Consider the following 19,478-nt stretch of genomic DNA (forward strand, 5'->3'; position numbering starts at 1 on the left):
GTAAGGAAAGGATTTCTTGTTTTCCAAAGAGGATATACCGATCAAGAAGAAAATGAAGTTGATTATTTCATTAGAATGGCAGAACGTAAGTATACCTATATTTCATGATCTTCTGTTGAATGTTTGAATGCACACAATCAGTGCATTATTTTGGACTGTGAATCGACTAGTATTAAATCGTATTGCAAAATACTGTGTATTAAGACGACATATACTACAAAAGGACTTTGACGATTTTAGTTTGACATGGTCCGATATTGAATCAATGACCACGAATCAAACCGACACTTATTTTACGCTTATGACAATGCCACCATGCACGATGTTACTACCAGTGAATTTTCGTCCTCGACGATTTCATTAGTCAAGTAATTAGCAATCCTCTGCTGACATGAAATATAACTGATACCTGAATTTTGTAAATTATTGTTCAAAAAGTTTAATCTTTCGAAATGCTAAGATTTTTTAACATCAGTAATACATTACTTTAGCACTAAGCACAATTTTTTGGAACTCAAAAATACACTTATGATACGCCACTGCTGACGAACATTCTTGCTAAGATGGTTTCATCAGCCCAGTCGTCAACATTTCTATATATGCAGACATGAAATTTATTTGATACATGCTTTTTATTATTATTTACTTATCATATCATTCAAATTTTTACTCCCCGGGTATGAATGGGAGCCAGATTTAGAACATTTTCAATTCACCACAATTTATTTATGGATATTGTCATTTCATCTGTTTTAATTTGAGCGCAAAGGATGAGTTTTGAAGGTGGAACACGCGCCAGGCATACACTATTAAAAGTCTGGTATATCTGGTTATTTTGTATAACATCCGTGAAGTATAATTGTATTTTAATTGCAGATGTGTTAGGTGAAAAGGTGTTGCCCGTTATGGTTTCCTTAAACAATTGTGGATTAATAAAAGAATGCAATGGCAGTGCTGTCCGTTCGTGGATTCCAATTCTGCAATTTAAGGTACATTTGCAATACATTGTTATGTTTTGAGTCATTTGAACAATAAAGCGATGACTTACAAAATAATTAATAATATTTTCAGGACAGTCTCAGTAAGGTAAATTTTTCTTCTTCATTTTTTCCCGAATCCCTTTACACCCGTACAACTGTCTTTTGTTTGTAATTTATTACAGATATTTTAGCTGCATTGGATGAACCTTTAAAAGTAATCATTCCTAACTTTATACATATGATATATAAAATAAATATAGTTCAGAAAAAATTTGTTTGTTGAAAGCATTTACAAATAAATAACACAATAATTTATCCAACATTTGGAATGACAATTATTTTTTCTTTATTTTTTTTCCATAGAAAAAAAGTTTAGACGTTAACGTTTTAACAACTGAATATAAGGATCGCAAAAGAACTGAATATAAGACAAACTTAAAGACACCATGGAATGCCAAAAAATCAATATCTAAAGAAAACACCACTAATGTCATGAATTTTGAGAACCATGAAAAAATATCGACCATTACTGATGTGCAAAGTAATTTTGACTTCGAAGCTTTGATATGTTATGTGGTTATTGGAGGTATGTCATATTCAAACAAACCATCATTCATCAATTATAAGTTTCTGCAAATTGATGTTTCTTTTCTTTTTATGACACAAGGTAAACTGAAACACAAGCATTTGTTTCTCGTTTTCCTTTGGAATAATAAAAAAAGAATGTTTTTGTCTTAGAAGTACACACTAAACATGAAGGTTCGTGTAGTATACAATGCCAAAAGAGACACAAGGAAAGTTAAACATTTTGTAACGTTTGAGTCGGTATCATTCGGGTGTACGCGTAATATATTATAAATGAGCGGTAATTAAAGCATTTTATTTTATTACTGTGTCCATTAAGTTAACCTTAATACACTTATATCTCGTTTTGAAGCTGTGACGTTTCGCAGATGTAGTCAAATTTTTTGGAATACCATGTATCATTTTATTTTCAACAATTAAGGAAACCCCGAAAAGTCCTATGTGTTGAGTTTTCAACGAGTAAAATTCCTATTTTCATACTTTTCTAACAATCACCCAGGTTTTGTGGGAGGTTAAGTGTTACGCAGTCTTTAGTTTTGTTGTTTTATGTAGACTGTTGTTTGTGTTTTGGTCGTTTTTCGTTGTTTGCAAAGGCGTTGTTAGTTTGTTTTTCTTTTTTTTTTTGGCGTTTAAATATTACTTTGTTGTATCCCTCCTCTCTTTCGTATGTCACAAATTTGTATGAATAATCTAATGTTAACTAGTTTTTATTTTTTATTTTGTTAAACAGTGCATTTGAACTTTGACTTTAATGTAAAACTGTTGATTTGTCGACAATTAAAAATAGAATACTTTTTAATTGTTACCACTGGAAATTCGGCATTTTCAAACTGATTTGCACATGTGTGCATGTATGAAGAAATACATATATGTGTAAAGCTTGTATGAGAACTTCATACACATAATTTACAGTGAGTGCAAACTTACATAACCTAACCCCTTGATTCAAAAGTATAATAGCACATATCCAAATTGTGTATTTTGTGCAATAGAACAAACAATCCAAACACAACTTTGTTGTTTTTTGTATCCTGAGTTCCGAAATACCGATTGGAATTGTTTTACCCACTCGTCAGTCCGTCTGTAAATTATCTTTGTTTCCGGGTACGATACATGAATTACTTATATCGGATTTTTAGCACACTTTTCTTATAACCTGTCAGTGTTGATATCACCTAGCCTTCATTTCGTATTTTAGCTTAAACTAAAAGTCATTTATCCAGGTTGTGTTTTGATAGTTTTATAGTGTTATTAAATGGGTGTTTTCATATTAATTCTGTATTATGTTCAAGCTCCACCTCGAGCCAATACAACTAACCTCGACCAAATACGACTGTATGAGGACATAATACAGGATTAATATGAAAACACCCATTTTATGACACCTTTATTAACCAATGATTTAAAATAACCACCAAAAGCTGACTGAGGATAAACACGACTGTAAGAAGACCCATACAGGATCAATATGAACTATTTGGGGTATTTATCATTTTAATGCAAGGAATGTTGAATAACCACCAAAAAATAGTGATGTGCTATGAATTACCCTTGTATTCACCGATAAAAAAAACTTTGAGCCGCTCGATTTTAACACGAATTATCTCCTATCAAAATGATGTAACTGACGTATATGTAAACAAAATGGCAACGTCCAGGTAAGAATTGGTCCGTGGACTGGAGAGACGAAGAAACAAGCATTTGATATCTACCTGGTGCCGAGGATAGATTACACAAACGGCCCTTTTCAGAACCACCAATACTTTACGGAAAGAGTCTTCATTTGTTGTGCATCTGCAGCATTTTTAGTAAAAAAAAAATTCTCTGACTGATAAGTGTTTTGACAAATTATTTTTTACTACAGGATGACATTTACAAGAGCTTATTTAACATGTATTTTCAATGGTTTGAAGGCCCTTTGGTAAAATTAAACAAATTTGTCCAATTATAATTTATGCGGTGCTTATCCGAGAGTGTCAACCCTACAAACTTCTCTCATTTCGGACTGCGCCCTCAGACAAATAATCGTCTATTGTTGACAACTCTGGATATTCACACTTTCTACCTTCCTACTCAAAGAAAAATGTAGTATATCATATGAAACATAACAACAACTCTTAACATCAAGCATGTTGAAATATAATATTTCGCATAATACACACATTCATTTTCTGACACCTTTTTGAACCAAAAACCGGAAGTTAAAATCCTGTATTAAGACCAGTAAAAAATCTGTATGAACCGGCTTTTCTGTATTAGACTTGTATAAATGACCAGCTCTCAGACACATGGAAACGTATTACATGGACAAGTTATTATGTATTGTTAAGCCTTGGTTAATAAATGCAAATACAAACTGGTGAACTCGAGAAAAAATTCTTGATAGCTTTGTCACAAACGAATCGATGCTGTCCTTTATAGGCTTGCAAAAATACTTTGAATCCTTAATGTTAACGTTAATGGAATCTGGTGCCGAATAACTGTCTCATTGGCAATCATACCACATCTTATTTTTTCATATTGCATGTATTGAGTGTAGTAATCCATTTACTAAAAGGTAAATTTGAATAATCAAATTTAGTAATTTCTAATTATTAATATTATAGTAATTACAAGTATCATTTTGAGTAATTTTAAGTTATACCGTTGGGTAATTTGGTAATAGTTAAACAAGTAATGTTTAAATATTAATTTCAAGTAATTGCAAGTGATTTCTTTCCTTATATTTCGGTATTGTTGTTGCTTTACTTTTTATTGTATGATTAATAACTGGTAATTTTACAAATAATTCATAATATTAACCCATGTAAATGTAAGTAATTCAGAGTATGCAATTATAGTTTTTTCATATGTTTAACATGGTTAACCTTCCCAGCCACTCTTAAGTGCTACATTCTTTATTAATTTTAGCTAGAACCTGAAAAGAAGTCAAAAACAAAAATACCCTGAAAGTGTCCTTTTGGTACATTTATCTCTTCCTTTTATACTTGTGAATGTTCAACCAACTCAGTATGTTAAATTTGTTTCAAAACAGCTTACGAAAAGTCAGATGTGTTTCCCGTTTCTCGTTTTTTATATAGATTAGACCGTTGGTTTTCCTGTTTGAATGGTTTTACACCAGTCATTTGGGGCCCTTTATAGTTTGTGGTTCGGTGTGAGCCAAGGCTCCAGGTTGAATGCCGTACTTTGCCTTATAATGGTTTACTTTTACAAATTGTGACTTGGATGGAGAGTTGTGTCATTGGCACTCATACTACATCTTCTTATATCTAATTTATTCTGTGTCGCTGAATTTTCTTATTTGAATCTTCAATCCAATATCATTTATTTAAAACTGGAATTTGTTTTTGTAAATAAGATACTCTTTAGACTATCCAATGTATTCCAATGTATTGTAGTACTGTTATTTACGGATTTTAATTTTCTTTCTTTTTGAAATGTCTATTTCAGTTGCCATGGTAACCGAAGATGAAAAATACGTAAGATTATATAATATGCATATTAAACTGTGAATCACAGTAAAAAGTCATGTCAACTTTTGTAATTTTCAGGTTATTGTCTGCAGAAGTGCTATTAATCGATATTATGATGTCTAAAAAGAAAATGATTTAACACTGTTTAAGTAAAATAATAAAAAAAAAACCTATGGTCTCGTTTACCAATGTAAATATCATCAGGCATGTATGTGAGATAGCCCAGGACTGAAATTTTGTTCGCTTAATACATAAATAAAAGATGCATATGAGCTAAAAATGGCAAATAAAAAATAAAAAACAGACTGGTAGTCCGGCAGATTGGTGAAAAAATTGTGGGTTCGATGATAAAAGCACCAAATTTGGCATGGTAGTAGTTTTGGGTGTGTCAAGTAATATAAGCTATGGATCCACCTTGAAATTTCAATGTGGCGGCTATTTCCAAGATGGCCGCCATAAAATATCAAAATCAACATATATCACTTCTATAAGGTCACATTTAAGCTCAAATTAGGCATGGCAGTAGTGCTGGGTATTTCAAAATATAAGCTGTGAACCCACCTTGAAATTCAAATATGGCGGCATTTTTCCAAAATGGCCGCCACAAAATATCAAAATCAACAAATATCCCTTATATTAGTTCAAATATGTCATTTTATTAGTGCTGGGTGCTTCAAACACTAAAAGCTATGGACCCAAATTAAAATTTCAATATGGCGGCTTTTTGCAAGATGGCCGGTATAAGATGTACGGTACAAAACTACGGTACCAATTTTGCAGAACAGTAGTCAACAACGAGGGATCATGTATAGAGACTGGCTTTATTCCAATATTCAAGCTAGACGCAACTAGAATGTTTACTTCTCGATTTGAACAGTTTTCTTTATGATCAATTGGAAGAGGACATAGTAATGATCTGAAAAAAATGCAGTAATCTCAGGCTTGCCAGGCCATTAACAAGGCAGGTGCTTGCCTATCCTGTTTAATGATTATTTTGGTGTTGCATATAAATAAGCAACCGCAACAATCTGTTTGTATGACAACGGTATTTGAAAAAAGCTGCACATGCTGGTAGTTCAAAAAGACATGATGTAGGCAAAGGTTTTTTCCACAATCATTAAAACATTAGATGATAATATTTCGGCCAAATATTCAGATGCATTCGAGTTACTCTATTGAGGCAAATACGACGCTATCCATTTCAAAGTTACTTCTGGTTTTTTCTCTCTATTCTTTTTTAATATTACATTCAACTGAACTTAACCAATCTTATTTATATAGACCTTCTTATGAATGATAGGACCACAAAAGGAGGTACTAAATGACCACAATGTACAGTTTACGTTTGTCGTTTATGAATGATACAATTATCCATGTATCTACAGTACTAGAATATTCCATCTTCGAAACAATCAACATTGAATATGTGGTTCCTCCCTCGAACCTTGGTGGTTTTACAGCAGCAACCGTGGACAATATTGACAACAACAAGAGTTCAACTACGGCTATAGAATCGTTACATTCAGCATCTTCTAAGTCTAACTTGTCAAATTCGTCATAACCTTATGCTTTAAAATAAATGCATTTCCCTTATAAACTCTGGTACTTTAACCAATATATTATGCGCCAGCACAACTGTTCGTATTATGGCTCAAACTTAGTATAATATATATATATATTACTATAGAATGAGATACAATTTATTTTCTTAATACTTACCAAATATAACCATGCGTTTCATACTTGCATCTTATAATTACCGTTTTATGGACATGAAATACGTGTATGCCAACCTGGTACAATTAGTCAATTGTGCAACTCTATCCTTACATGATATAAATAAGTTAACAGAAAGATAACACAGATGGTTTGAAGCAGATGATAATGAAAACATTAAATATGTCTGGACAACAGTTTATGAATGTAGAGCCAAAACAAATGGTCATCCGCCTTTATATATCAGTCCGCATTGACCAATGTTTCAGGAAGAGATCAAATCTATCAAAATGATTCGACATTCCATTAATACAATTCAACAATGTGTTATTTTTTTTCCAGGGACATGTATCAATTATCACTTGTGACCAATCGTTTTTTGTTTTTTTTTTGTTTTTTCGCTTTTGCAAAAGCGAAACAGTGGAACTCGGCAAACATATTTCTAGCAGAACAAAGAATGTTTTTGATTGAGGTCTTCATATAGAAATTGTATCCTTGAGAATCTTATGTGATTGATTAGTTGAACAAGTGTTCAATCAAGGAAACATAGTACTTCATGAACAGCAGATTCTGTTTTAGAGGCTTTCATGCATCATGAACAAGACATTTCCATGAGGTTACAGTATGTGTACTTCTCATTCTTATGCAAAGATCCTGACATAATTTTTACTGATTGACGAGACCCTGATGAAAACTGTGTACATTCAACGAATGGAGTAACACGAGGGAAATTGAGAGTCTACTTAACCACAACTGGTCTGTAACATAAAAGATTGAACTGGAAATGTTGATGTGGGATCATTAAGAGAATGCTCAATCTGGGTGCATAAAGATTTCCTTATACTGCTTATTCATTGATTCGTTGCATATTTCCTTCCAAATTATGGCTTTCAGTACACGTGCGCTATATTATGTCATTTAACTACTAGTATACAGTTTAAGTGTTGCAAACGTAATTTGAAAATGGAAAAGTAGATTAAAAGAGGGACGAAAGATACCAGAGGGACAATCAAACTCATAGATCGAAAACAAACTGACAACGCCATGGCCAAAAATAAAAAGACAAACAGACAAATAATAGTACAGATGACACAACATAGAAAACTAAAGACTAAGCAACACGAACCCCACCAAAAACTGGGGGTGATCTCAGGTGCTCCGGAAGGGTAAGTAGATCCTGCTTCACACGTGGCACCCGTCGTGTTGCTTATGTTATTACAAATCCGGTAAATAGTCTAATTCGGTAGGTCACATTCGTGAAAAGGGAAGGGTATTGTAGTTACGACATAAGGAACATATCCGATATCGTCTGTGAAACGGCTATTCCATAACGGTCAACCAACTCGTGATGGCGTCCGTAAAATTTACGAAGGGATGATTTCAACTTCATTATTTGGAACTCTTGGTTTAATAGCTTCCTTGTGAGCAGCAATCCTCTATCAAGGAAATCATGATAGGAAATACAAGCCCGGGAATATCGTATCAATTGGGAGATATATACTCCGTATGCAGGCGCTGCTGGAATATTGCTACATAGGAATGGAAAGTTCACAATTGGGAAGCTAAAATCATCTCTTTTGTCGTAAAGTTTTGTTTTCAACCGACCCTCATTGTCAATTTTTAGATGTAAGTCAAGATATGAGGCAGACTTAACTGTATCTGTAGTATCCTTTATCTCTAGTTCGATGGGATAGATTCGTTCAACATAGTCACCGAATTTTGTATTATTTAGTGAGACAACATCATCTATATAGCGGAACGTAAAGTTAAAGGATATTGGTAACATCTTATCTTTCTTCCTGAGAAGTTCCTGTATGAAGTCAGCCTCATAATAATAAAGAAACAAGTCGGCAAGAAGAGGGGCACAATTGGTTCCCATTGGAATTCCGACATTTTGTTGAAAAACACGTCCTTCAAACGTATGTTGTCAATCAAGAAATCAAGCATCTTGATAATGTCAGTTTCAGAGAATTTTTTGTTTGAATCAAAGTGATTCTTTACAAAGTAGGATTTATCCCTCCCCAAGACAAGATACTTGTATCTACGTTCGCCATTCTTTTTAATGAAACAAAGTAATACCAACTCTTTCAATTTGTCTTTTAGTTTGGAATGGGGAATACTTGTGTAAAGTGTAGAAAAGTCAAATGTTTTAATACTATTGCAAGATGAGAGTCTTAGATTGTATGTACTCTAAAAGATCTTTGGAATTTTTTAGTATCCACATCTGATTCACGCCACCTCTAGAATAGGCAGTTTCACAATAACTTTGGAGCCCAGCTTTGATTGCTGATAAAATAGAGGTGTCGTGGAGCACTTGGAAGACCCAGCAATATACTGTTCTTTGTAAGAACACTTTAGTAGTTTAGATATCCAATACAGTGATGGAAGATCTAGTTCTTCACCTTTGGTTGAAATTCCAAAGGAACATAGAACAGACCTATGATTATCCAGGATTTCCTCTTTGGTAAGCGTCGTGAGGATATATGTTGAGTTTCCAAGTGAATTGTCAATACCTAATTTATTTATCAAGCAGTTTATGTAATGATATTTACACACAAAAACGATGTTGTTTGGGGCTTTATCTGCGGGGACAACAACATATTTGGAGGTAGGACAAGTGTTTTGCAACATTTGGGTCTTTAAAAATTGACGTAGCGTGGGTATCGATAGACCTCACAGCCTTAATCCATTCGGAAAGAGTATCTACGTCTTCTTTCTCGCGTTTAGCCCATTGCCTGGCATAATCCTCGACTGAATCCATCAGTATTTTGAAGTTGTATTTCCAATTGATGGATTTAAGCCCATGCGTAGAATTGTACATTTGTAAAAGGAGAAGGTGGGGCAATCAGATTGACAATAAATATCGCACAACCACAGCATTTAATGGTATTTTGTCTAGAAATGGCCATAGTAATTTAAAACAAGTATCAATCCACCTTTAAATAATTTAACGTGATCAGGTAAACCACATGATGTTCTACATCAGGAACGTTTTAAAAGTAAACACACAACATCCTCAAAGAATGTGAAAGCTTAAGGCGGGGAATGTTTCGCCCTTTTACACAGAGTGCTACTTCGAATGACTGTAGATGGCATATGCCATATGGACATTTATCACAAAGGTATCAACATTTTGTAATGAGCTAATAAAATGTGGTTGACAGATATAAAACGAATGTCATGGTAGAAGAACTTGCGCGAGGACAATAGTGTTATGTAAAGACTAAATGGCTGTTCTTCAGAAACATTTTGAACATTGCATTAAAAATATGTTGTTGTTTAGATGATAAAAAAGATGTAGAAGATACTTAGGCACTCAAAAGTCATTAGTAAAACAAAACCAGATAAGAAAATGGACAAAAAACGCAAAAAGGACTAACAACATAAAATAGTGGATTCATAAATGTCTCCTTTCTAACTCTTAGAATCACAAAATTTAGAACATGTAAAAACCATTGGTACATGTAAATTATACAAAACTTGACCGAATGTGAACGTTTGAAATGAAATAAGGTTTCCCATGCATGTACGACGGATAAACAAGACTTTCATTGTTTGACAACACAGACATTGAAAAAAAAAGAGCAAATATCACAACATTGAAAGCATAAACAACACAAGTCCCTTTTCATTTAAACCAGGGGTATTCCTAGGTGTTCCGAAAGGGTGTGTAGTTTCTGGCTAACTGGAAGCACTCGTGATGCTACCATGATTACCGTTTGCAAGTAGAAATTTTGTCATAAGTCGTTTTTATTGATCATCTTCATGTTACCACAATCGAGCAAAAAGAAAGGATTGTGGCAAGGAGAAATAAATAAAGGCAACAGTAATATACCGTATTAGTCATAAATCGATTAAGCGAAAACAAATCCGGGTCACAAACCAAAACCGAGGGAAACACATCAACTATAAGAGGAAAACAACGGAAGAACAGAAACATATTAATTATCATTTGTGACTAAGATGGTACCTAATGGTAAAAAAAATCCTGATGGCGTCCTGAGAACGTTCGGATGTTTCCATCTATAGGATCTTTGATTAAATTATCTTGCAAGCAGCATCCATGTATCATGGAAAGACAATCCCTAGAATATTGTATTAAATGCAAAATGCAATTCTATAGAATATAAGCAAAGCCTTGTCCTAGTTTTTTTCATTTTCATTTTTTGGCGGCTATTTTGAAATTTTCCGCCATTTTGAAAAAAAAAATTAAAAGTCTAATATAACGTCATGACTTACTAGAAACGTTGGATTATATTTTATTCTTTTAAAAGATATGGTTTGAATATTATTGGCTTTTAATTAGATATGGTTGTGAAATTTAGACTGATTGGCAGACATCTTGAAAATGGCCGCCATATTGGATTGTTCAGAGTGGGTCCATAGCTTAGATTGATTATCAAATATATATCTACTATTGTGCAAAGTTTCATGCTTTTATCATCAAACCCACAATTCTTTTAAAAATATGCACGAATCAGCTGGATTATGGTCAAAGTTGCACAAATAAGACACTTAAAAAAAAAAATCAAAAAAATCTTTATTATTCAAAAACATATCATTTTATTAATATATATATAAAGAAGTACTGGTACTTTAGTCTTTGACTTATTGTTTGGCGACAGATGAATGAAATTTGTACATATATGGTGCAATGAGGATAATGTAACGTGAAGTGCGGAATATGTATCGTGCGATGGGGAAGTATGTATGGGATTTTTACCTTCATTCATTTTTGTCTCAAAGGAATGTAGATTATTTGTGTTATTGCATTTTTAACGAAATTGTTTTTAGATAATTTCGAATGGTTCGCTATTGTATCTGATTCAAAAGATAATGGAAAATGTTGTATCGTGTATGCCGTACACCGAAGAGTAATTTGTATCTTTATATCATTATTAAAAATGATGATTTGTGTGATTGACAATGGTATACTTTGGAATAAATCATTGTGTATCGCGTATAATGATAATTGTTTATTAAGTAGGACGTTAACTCATGAAAAGGCCTGTACCATAGACCTCGTAGCAATATAGAAACACACTTTTATTTTCTTAACATGTCACTGAAATGTAACATGATACTCTAAAACACTTGCATAAATTAAAGGTCACTTATAATATTATAAACCAACTGTTATTTACAATAAAGACTTCCTACGAAAAAGGTTGATGGGAATGATAATGCAAGAAATGGAAACATTCATGTCTTATGTTGAAGCGGTTTTCAACAAATTCTGTGGGTGCCTATCGCACATTTGAGGCTTGTAATTCAGTGGATGTTTTTAGTTTCTGTCCGTCATATTTATATTGCCTTAACTATATTTTGACATAGATCAGGCCGCCAGTTTTCCCGTTTGATTTATTTCACAATATGTCATGTCGGAGCCCTTTATGTTTGACAATACGAGTTGGGTTTTGCTCGTTGTTGCAGGCCGTACAGTGAACTATTGTTGGTATCATCCATTTAGTATTGACTCTGGTGAATAGTTGTCTGATCCATAATCATAGCAAATGACATTATGTTATAATGAACTTAGTAATACTTACTTTGCTAAATCATTGACCGTTAACTCCCAATGATTTTTTGTCAAGTTTTACAATACGGGTTGGGTTTTGCTCGTTGTTGCAGACCATACAATGAACTATTGTTGATATCAACCATTTAGTATTGACTCTGGTGAATAGTTGTCTGATCCATAATCATAGCAAATGACATTATGTTATAATGAACTTAGTAATACTTACTTTGCTAAATCATTGACCGTTAACTCCCCATGATTTTTAAAAATGAAGAAAAACATAAAAAAAAAAACGATAGGCACAACTAGTCTATCAGAGGATCAATAATGACAAATGTTTGTACATAAATCGTCGCGTTATAAAAAATACCATAACACTTAATTGAAGCTTATATGGGAATTCATACTTAATTTTTATTGGATCAAATTAATGAACCCAACCTATAGAAAGCTAAGCTTTATTCGTGCATGTGTTTGAGCTTTCGATTTTGCCATTTTATTAGGGACTTTCCTTTTTGAATTTTCCTCGGAGTTCAGTATTTTTGTGATTTTACTTTATAATACATGTACTAACAGATTTTGGAATATTCAACACTGAACAGATGTTAATAGTATTATCATATAACTTAAAAACATATTTCAAATTGTAGGGAAAAGATACAAAATTATATGCAAATGCTTTATCGATGTATCTTTTGAAAAAAGGAAAATGGCGTATTCCGAAAGAATGCATTAATGAATTACTTGATTATCGATCTGTTGAATATATCTACGAAGAGGTAAGTAAAGCGTTAACTACAATAACCTTACCGCCTATTTTTCATAACACAAAGTAACATTTAAGCATGGATCATTTGAAAATTGTATTACTTCTACAATGTAACCTTCGATAGATAATAGTAACAGGTTTTGTAAATAGTCAACCTAACAAAAGAAAATACCTTGTTTTAGTGTCCAATCGTTATTATATTCGTTCAGAGTGTAGGGAACAACGAAAACCAAATGCGCATTGTTTCAGAAATTATTTTGCGGCATATTGTAATGCGACATAATTTTTTTCATACATCATTAATTTTCTTATGCGGTTTTTTGGGCTTGGTAGAACTGGGACATTGACTATTTTAACCTATGATGGCTTGGCATTATGTATGTTTGATAGAAATTGTAGTAACAAAAGTTCATTTAATTCTTTCAAACATTTAGAAAACTACTTATCGTAACATTTTTGTAGTTAACCCAATTGTATACCTGTTATCCAAGACAATGTTTAAGATAATACTAAAGCTACTTAACATGTTGAGATATTTGAGCTATGAAAAATTAAGCGCCACCAATTTATATATATCAATTTGGAAATAACTCTTTTGGCTTTGTAATTGTTTGCTCTGATATTTTAAGGCTATCAATGTACATGTATCTATAAAAAGTTCATTGGGAAAACAATATAATATACAATTGGTTTTAGGATTGTAGACTGAAATTGACGAATGGATTATTCACTGATTTGCTAGATTTTAGTAGCTCGTTCCATGTGTTACCACTTGAACTAGGAAAAGGTAAAATACTGCAGTGTATTAATTTCTTTAGTTTTTAAATCATTCCGCGATTGGTCTGTTTTGATTGAACACCAAAAACAAATGTATTTAAATATTTCATAACGAATAACAATTTGGTATCACTTGAGTTATTGAATATCTATATAGTTATAAAACAGCTTCTATCGAATTTGTTAGCATTCGTTATTATTATTGAAATAGGATAAAATATAAAAATAAGAAGATGTGGTATGATTGCAATGAGACTTGATGCTTTTACAGTAATAACAGTCAGTGTTGGTGGACTTTCAACTGGCAGTAGTCAGCACGCATACTCTGACAAGAAGTATAATTAATAATTTCTTAATTGAGTTGGCCTTCCAGCAGTTTTAATACCAATATCTTTGAAAAACCTTTGTATAACGCGAGTGTATCGAACTTAATTGTAAGTCTGGTAATTTTATTGTGTTTTTACATCAAATGGGTCTAGGGTACAGCTGGCTGACATGAAATATCTTTGATACTTCATTTTTGTAGATTCACTGTTTGTAAACAGTTCGAAATAATGAAGACTGTTTTCCTCTTATGGCTTATTCGGCCCAACTCTTGATTAATTTGTCTTAAATGTTCTTTTATTTTATGATACTAGTTGCAAATGTCAGTCTGACACGAATATTTAGTCTGATCAAGTTTAATCGATTGAATTTGTAGCAGAAAAAAAAACGTTAAAACCTTTTGCTCAGATTTTCAATGGTAAATCTTTGTTAACAACGTTTTAGATTTGGGCTTTGTAGATTAGAGTTTGTCGCATCATAGAGACAACTGTCATTCACTTAAGGTTGCATGTTAACCTCAACCTTTTTGTATTTTGTGGTTTCTGTGTCTGGAATATAAACCTGATTTTTTTTTATTGTTTCCCATTTGAAATATAGTATACATGAACGTCTGCAATTTCCAATACAACGGTAAAGAATGTAATTTCGCTTTCCCTGTCAATATTCATGTCTGACATTACACTTCAAAAGAAAATTCTATGAAATCTGTATTCTTAGAAACAGGATGAAAAACAAATTTCAAAGGGATACGGAAAAAAAATATATAAAAGAGTTAGTAATACTCCCATCAATTTGATTAAAAAACTCCAAGTAATTACAAAGCGTTTGTTGACAGAATTGCATTCACTCCGAAAGGACCGAGACCAAATGCGTCTAAAGGATCAGTGTCGTCTGCTATGGAATCCAGAAAGCCGACCGTACGAGACCCTCATGTGTAGTCAAGGTCGTTACCCCCATCCCCTACTAGTAGTAGCGTCGTCTGCTAGGAAATCCACCCTCAGTCGAAATGTCATAATCAGGAATAGGACATAATAACTAAAATGGTTCAATACACTAAAAGACGACCTATATAAGCACAATATAAGAACAAGTGATCAATATTATTCAATTTCACTTTTTTTTTAATTTTGATTTAGAATTGTCCAGCATTTGTTTTCTGCATTTCTATAGGAACCACGTCTGCGCCTATCCTTGCCGACCTATTCTTTTAATGTGGGTTGGATGTCCTTCAGATACTTATAAAAGCAAGAAGATCAAAGAAGCTAGATAAGACAGTAATTCCTTTCACATACAAATATATTAATGATGAACAGTCCAAATTCTTTTCATTGGTTTCCATCAATATTTAATCCAGAACTAAAGATTAAAGAAAACCCAGACACATATTCCTCCGCCTTATTTAGACATAAAACTAGAATTTGACTCCAGCGGTCATCTCAGTACGAAAAACGGCGAAAAGACAAACAAAGGCAACGAGACTATTTTATAAATGTTTTTGCTATGGCAGAAATATTTCTTTGGTATATGCATTTACCTAATCAAGAATATGAATAACTCGTGGTCGTAACAGAGAATTATTGAATCTATTATAAAATGGCACGAGAATTATTTAAAGAAATAATGGTTATTTACAGATTAAGATCTTTAATATATTGTATCAGTATTGGATAATAATGAATGTTTAAGATTATTTATCTCAACATGAACAAGACATATATCCATATGAAACAAAAATGACTAAAGCTTGTAAAAAACTTACCAGTTTTGTTCCGTATTGTACATGTTATAAACAGTATACCTGAATTTTTGTATCGATTCCATTACAGAGAATAGTTTTTTTTTTATTTCAAATAGCCTGTTGTACTTCAATATTACAGGAGGAAAGATGACGGAGGACGAAATCAAACCTGAACTCTATGGGCTCATATTTTTTGCATTACTGAAGAAAGAATTTTATCCTGGGGCAAAACAACTTGTGGAAACGGGATTTGTATGTTTAATTATTAGAACCAAATGCACAAAGTTAAGTACTTTCTCAAAATCGTTGACTTGAAAGGGCACTTACAATTTCCATAACGTCTCAGTCTGTTTTATATATCCAACTGAACCGATAATTTTCTGTCATTAACAATACTGACTATTCCATTTACAAATATAACCCCTCCATACAAAACTGATGATATCAGCGCTTTTGATGCAATATATTTACTGACAATTTTGGTTTAGAAACTGTTGTATACCCGCTTTAAGTCAACTAGTTGCGTATCTTCAGTAGGCAGTAGACCTGAACAGAATTAATTTACATGACACAATTTCATCTAGTTGTACCAACACAGCGTTTAAAACTCAAATAGAAAATTATCATAAGATGTGGTTTGACTGATATGTTATGCCCTCTTGTTCAAAAGCCAATAAAAACATTTTTTTTATTTTGTCCTCTCAAATCTTCTTTTCTAACAACCTCTGATACATGAAATACCGTGGAATAAGTTGACAGTAAGAAAACTCATATCTTTTTTTTCTAATATCGTAAAAGTCGTTCATTAGCATTACTTTTATAAAAACAAACTTGATATTAAGTAGATATTTTCATTGTTGTATCGTTTAAAATCTCAAGTGCAAAGGAGTACACGGGACTGGAATGGGAATATCGAGTGAAAATACATAATCCCTATATGTAAAGTGAACCTTATCAAGTTTACTATTTATCAGTATATTAACTTGCTGTCGTTTTGTAAATGTTCTGCTTTTCATTTAATAAGAAAAACAAATTGTCTAACAGAGGCACAGAGTAAGATTCTTAAACTATACATTAATTCGAAAGAAAACGTATTTATTCTTTGCCTTTTTTCTCTTTGTTCCAGGTTCGCATTCACCATCTTTTGGTTGGTTGTCAACTTCTCCAAGAGGTTTCAAACGATTGGAAAACAACGCATTTACAAAAATAAAATTTGACAAGATTAAAAGAGTAAGAAACAAATAAATGCATAAAAACTCTCAATATTTAAAAGACTATTTAATAGTCTTCCTACATGTTAACTTTCGTCAATATTGGTATAAAATTGAGATTTCGAACACACAATCCTTGATTATGTAAACATCCTACATTCACCATTCATAATACCAACCATACACCATTATCCGTTCGCCCTTTCTATTTGTATCATAAACTATATGCATCATTCAAACTACCAAAAAAATCAGCGTGTTTGATGAAATAACGTTTTCTAAATTGTTTTTGGTAACTTCAATTAGAAAACTAGCTTAATACTTTGGCAATATAAACATGATAAAAACACTGACAAAATACAATTTAAACTGAACAATATTTTTGACATTGTCGGTATCATTAAGTAGCAGTTTAATAAAACAAGCAATTAAACTTGAAAAACTTTTAATGAACCTTATCTTAAAGAATGTACATGTATTTAAAATTAACGACATAAGCTGAATATGTTGAAGTTCACAAAAGTCTAAAAATTAAATTGTATATTAATAATGAGACCCAAGGAAACGTTTTTTTTATAGAAATTTTGAAAATACATTCTACTTTAAACCGGAACACCACAAGTGAAAAATCGAACACAAGTTTATTCAAATTAAAAACATTTAATCGTAAACAATTAAATAGTATAAGATCCAGAGTTTTGTATGTATCTGGTATTTCAGAATAGTCTTATTTTCAAAACCTTGTAAAATGTTTGATTAACTTTTGTTTCTCCAATGGACATATTATATCAAACATTATATACCTTTTGAGCAAACAATAAGCTGGATTTGTACCGCAACCATTAAAAGACCATTGTAGAATATGTTTAGTTTCCTTGCACAAAATGTTGCATTTTAAGAGGAATATCGACATAAATTATAAATACTGTTTTATGCAGTAAGCTTAAATGAACGCAACAAACATGTTCTTTTTACTTTTTTAAAATACACAAAGTTCACATAATAATTACAACAGATTTTAAAGGATAAAAAGAATAACAAAAAACATAGACAATGATCATTTTATGTTCCCGAACTTTATAATATTATCCATATGCTGGTTGTGTAAAATACATCAAATCTCATGAATCATATTCAGTCATTATATGATATTTATCTTTATTTATAGTTTATACAATATATGCTGAGAAATTGCGTAGAAATATGATCTATAAATTCCATGTCTAAGGCGAGGTACACAAAAAAATGTAATACGCGATATATTTTTAGAACAGAGCAATTCCAATGAAAAACAATAAATAACATTTCACCAAATTACATAATCAGTCTTTCATATAATAAGAAGTTGAAAACGTGTTTGCTCATACCGCACAGGTTGGTTTTTATCAACATAATTCTTCTCGAAAAGAACGTTTTGTTGTTCAAAATGTTATATGTAAATGCATACAGTACATATTTCATATATCAGTATATATAGAAATTTTTGCACCTCATGTTTGTGGTATACCATCTTTTCCGCAATTTTATTGTTATCAGTTTGGTTTTAAATTAATAATAAAGATCCATTTAGTTACATCTTGTGATCCGTTTATTTGGCAATCGCCAATGGCAGTCAGCAGGGTTTAAGAACATCCGTTGTTCGACCTGTTAGTCAAATGCGTTTTGTTTGAATATACTTTTTTCACTTTTTTGGTCTTCTGGAAAATGTTGTTTGTGCTGTATTTAGACCCCTCAACCAAGAAATTTGTTTTGCATGCACACGTATAAGAATTGCGGTTTTTATCCAACGAAATCATAGGTTTGAACGTTGTTTTCAATTTAGACTTAATAATCTATATATATATATATATATATATAGATATATTAACGCCTGAAAAGTGTACAAAACAACACCAATAACAAAAAAAGAAAACTATAAATGTAATAATTTATAAATATTTCGGATAACAGATATCCTTCATCAGTATAATTATGATCATGGATGTCAAATGAATCATATCAATCTACTTTGATTAAACTATAACAATCTTGAAATTTATACAATAAAACAGTCAAACCGAACATCATAGTTTAGACGCTTGTACAATTCTAAAATTTTTTAAACATGACATAGGTTATATAGCTATTTACAACAGAGACTGCAAAGATATGCTTCAAATAAAAAAAGTAATGTGCGATATGAACTGGCACAATTCTAAAGTTTAAAAGGGGACGACAGTTACGATGTTACAAGAACGATTACGTGAATAAACATTCCAAATAAACAGCACTGACCGATCTAAGTTTGTAAATATTTCAAATTTGACAACGGTAGAGTAATTACAACAGAGGCTGCGTATTTAAACATCCCAAATAAATAGCAGTTAAAAAATATAATAATAAAT

The 19,478-nt window shown here is 32.1% G+C and overlaps 1 protein-coding gene across 1 annotated transcript in view; it reads left to right on the forward strand.

The window, feature by feature from the left end:
- LOC127712113 (uncharacterized) overlaps positions 1 to 19,478 on the forward strand; it is a 27,122-nt gene continuing 7,644 nt past the window's right edge. Inside the window, exons 1-8 of the mRNA XM_052218375.1 lie at positions 1 to 85; positions 877 to 989; positions 1,344 to 1,566; positions 5,016 to 5,044; positions 12,926 to 13,054; positions 13,741 to 13,831; positions 16,023 to 16,135; positions 17,010 to 17,113. Coding sequence (XP_052074335.1) covers positions 76 to 85; positions 877 to 989; positions 1,344 to 1,566; positions 5,016 to 5,044; positions 12,926 to 13,054; positions 13,741 to 13,831; positions 16,023 to 16,135; positions 17,010 to 17,093 — 792 coding nt within the window. The 5' untranslated portion in view covers positions 1 to 75 and the 3' untranslated portion in view covers positions 17,094 to 17,113. The remainder of the gene's footprint in view (positions 86 to 876; positions 990 to 1,343; positions 1,567 to 5,015; positions 5,045 to 12,925; positions 13,055 to 13,740; positions 13,832 to 16,022; positions 16,136 to 17,009; positions 17,114 to 19,478) is intronic.

Source organism: Mytilus californianus, unplaced genomic scaffold (genome assembly GCF_021869535.1).
Source record: "Mytilus californianus isolate M0D057914Y unplaced genomic scaffold, xbMytCali1.0.p SCAF_8, whole genome shotgun sequence".
Classification (NCBI taxonomy): domain Eukaryota; kingdom Metazoa; phylum Mollusca; class Bivalvia; order Mytilida; family Mytilidae; genus Mytilus; species Mytilus californianus.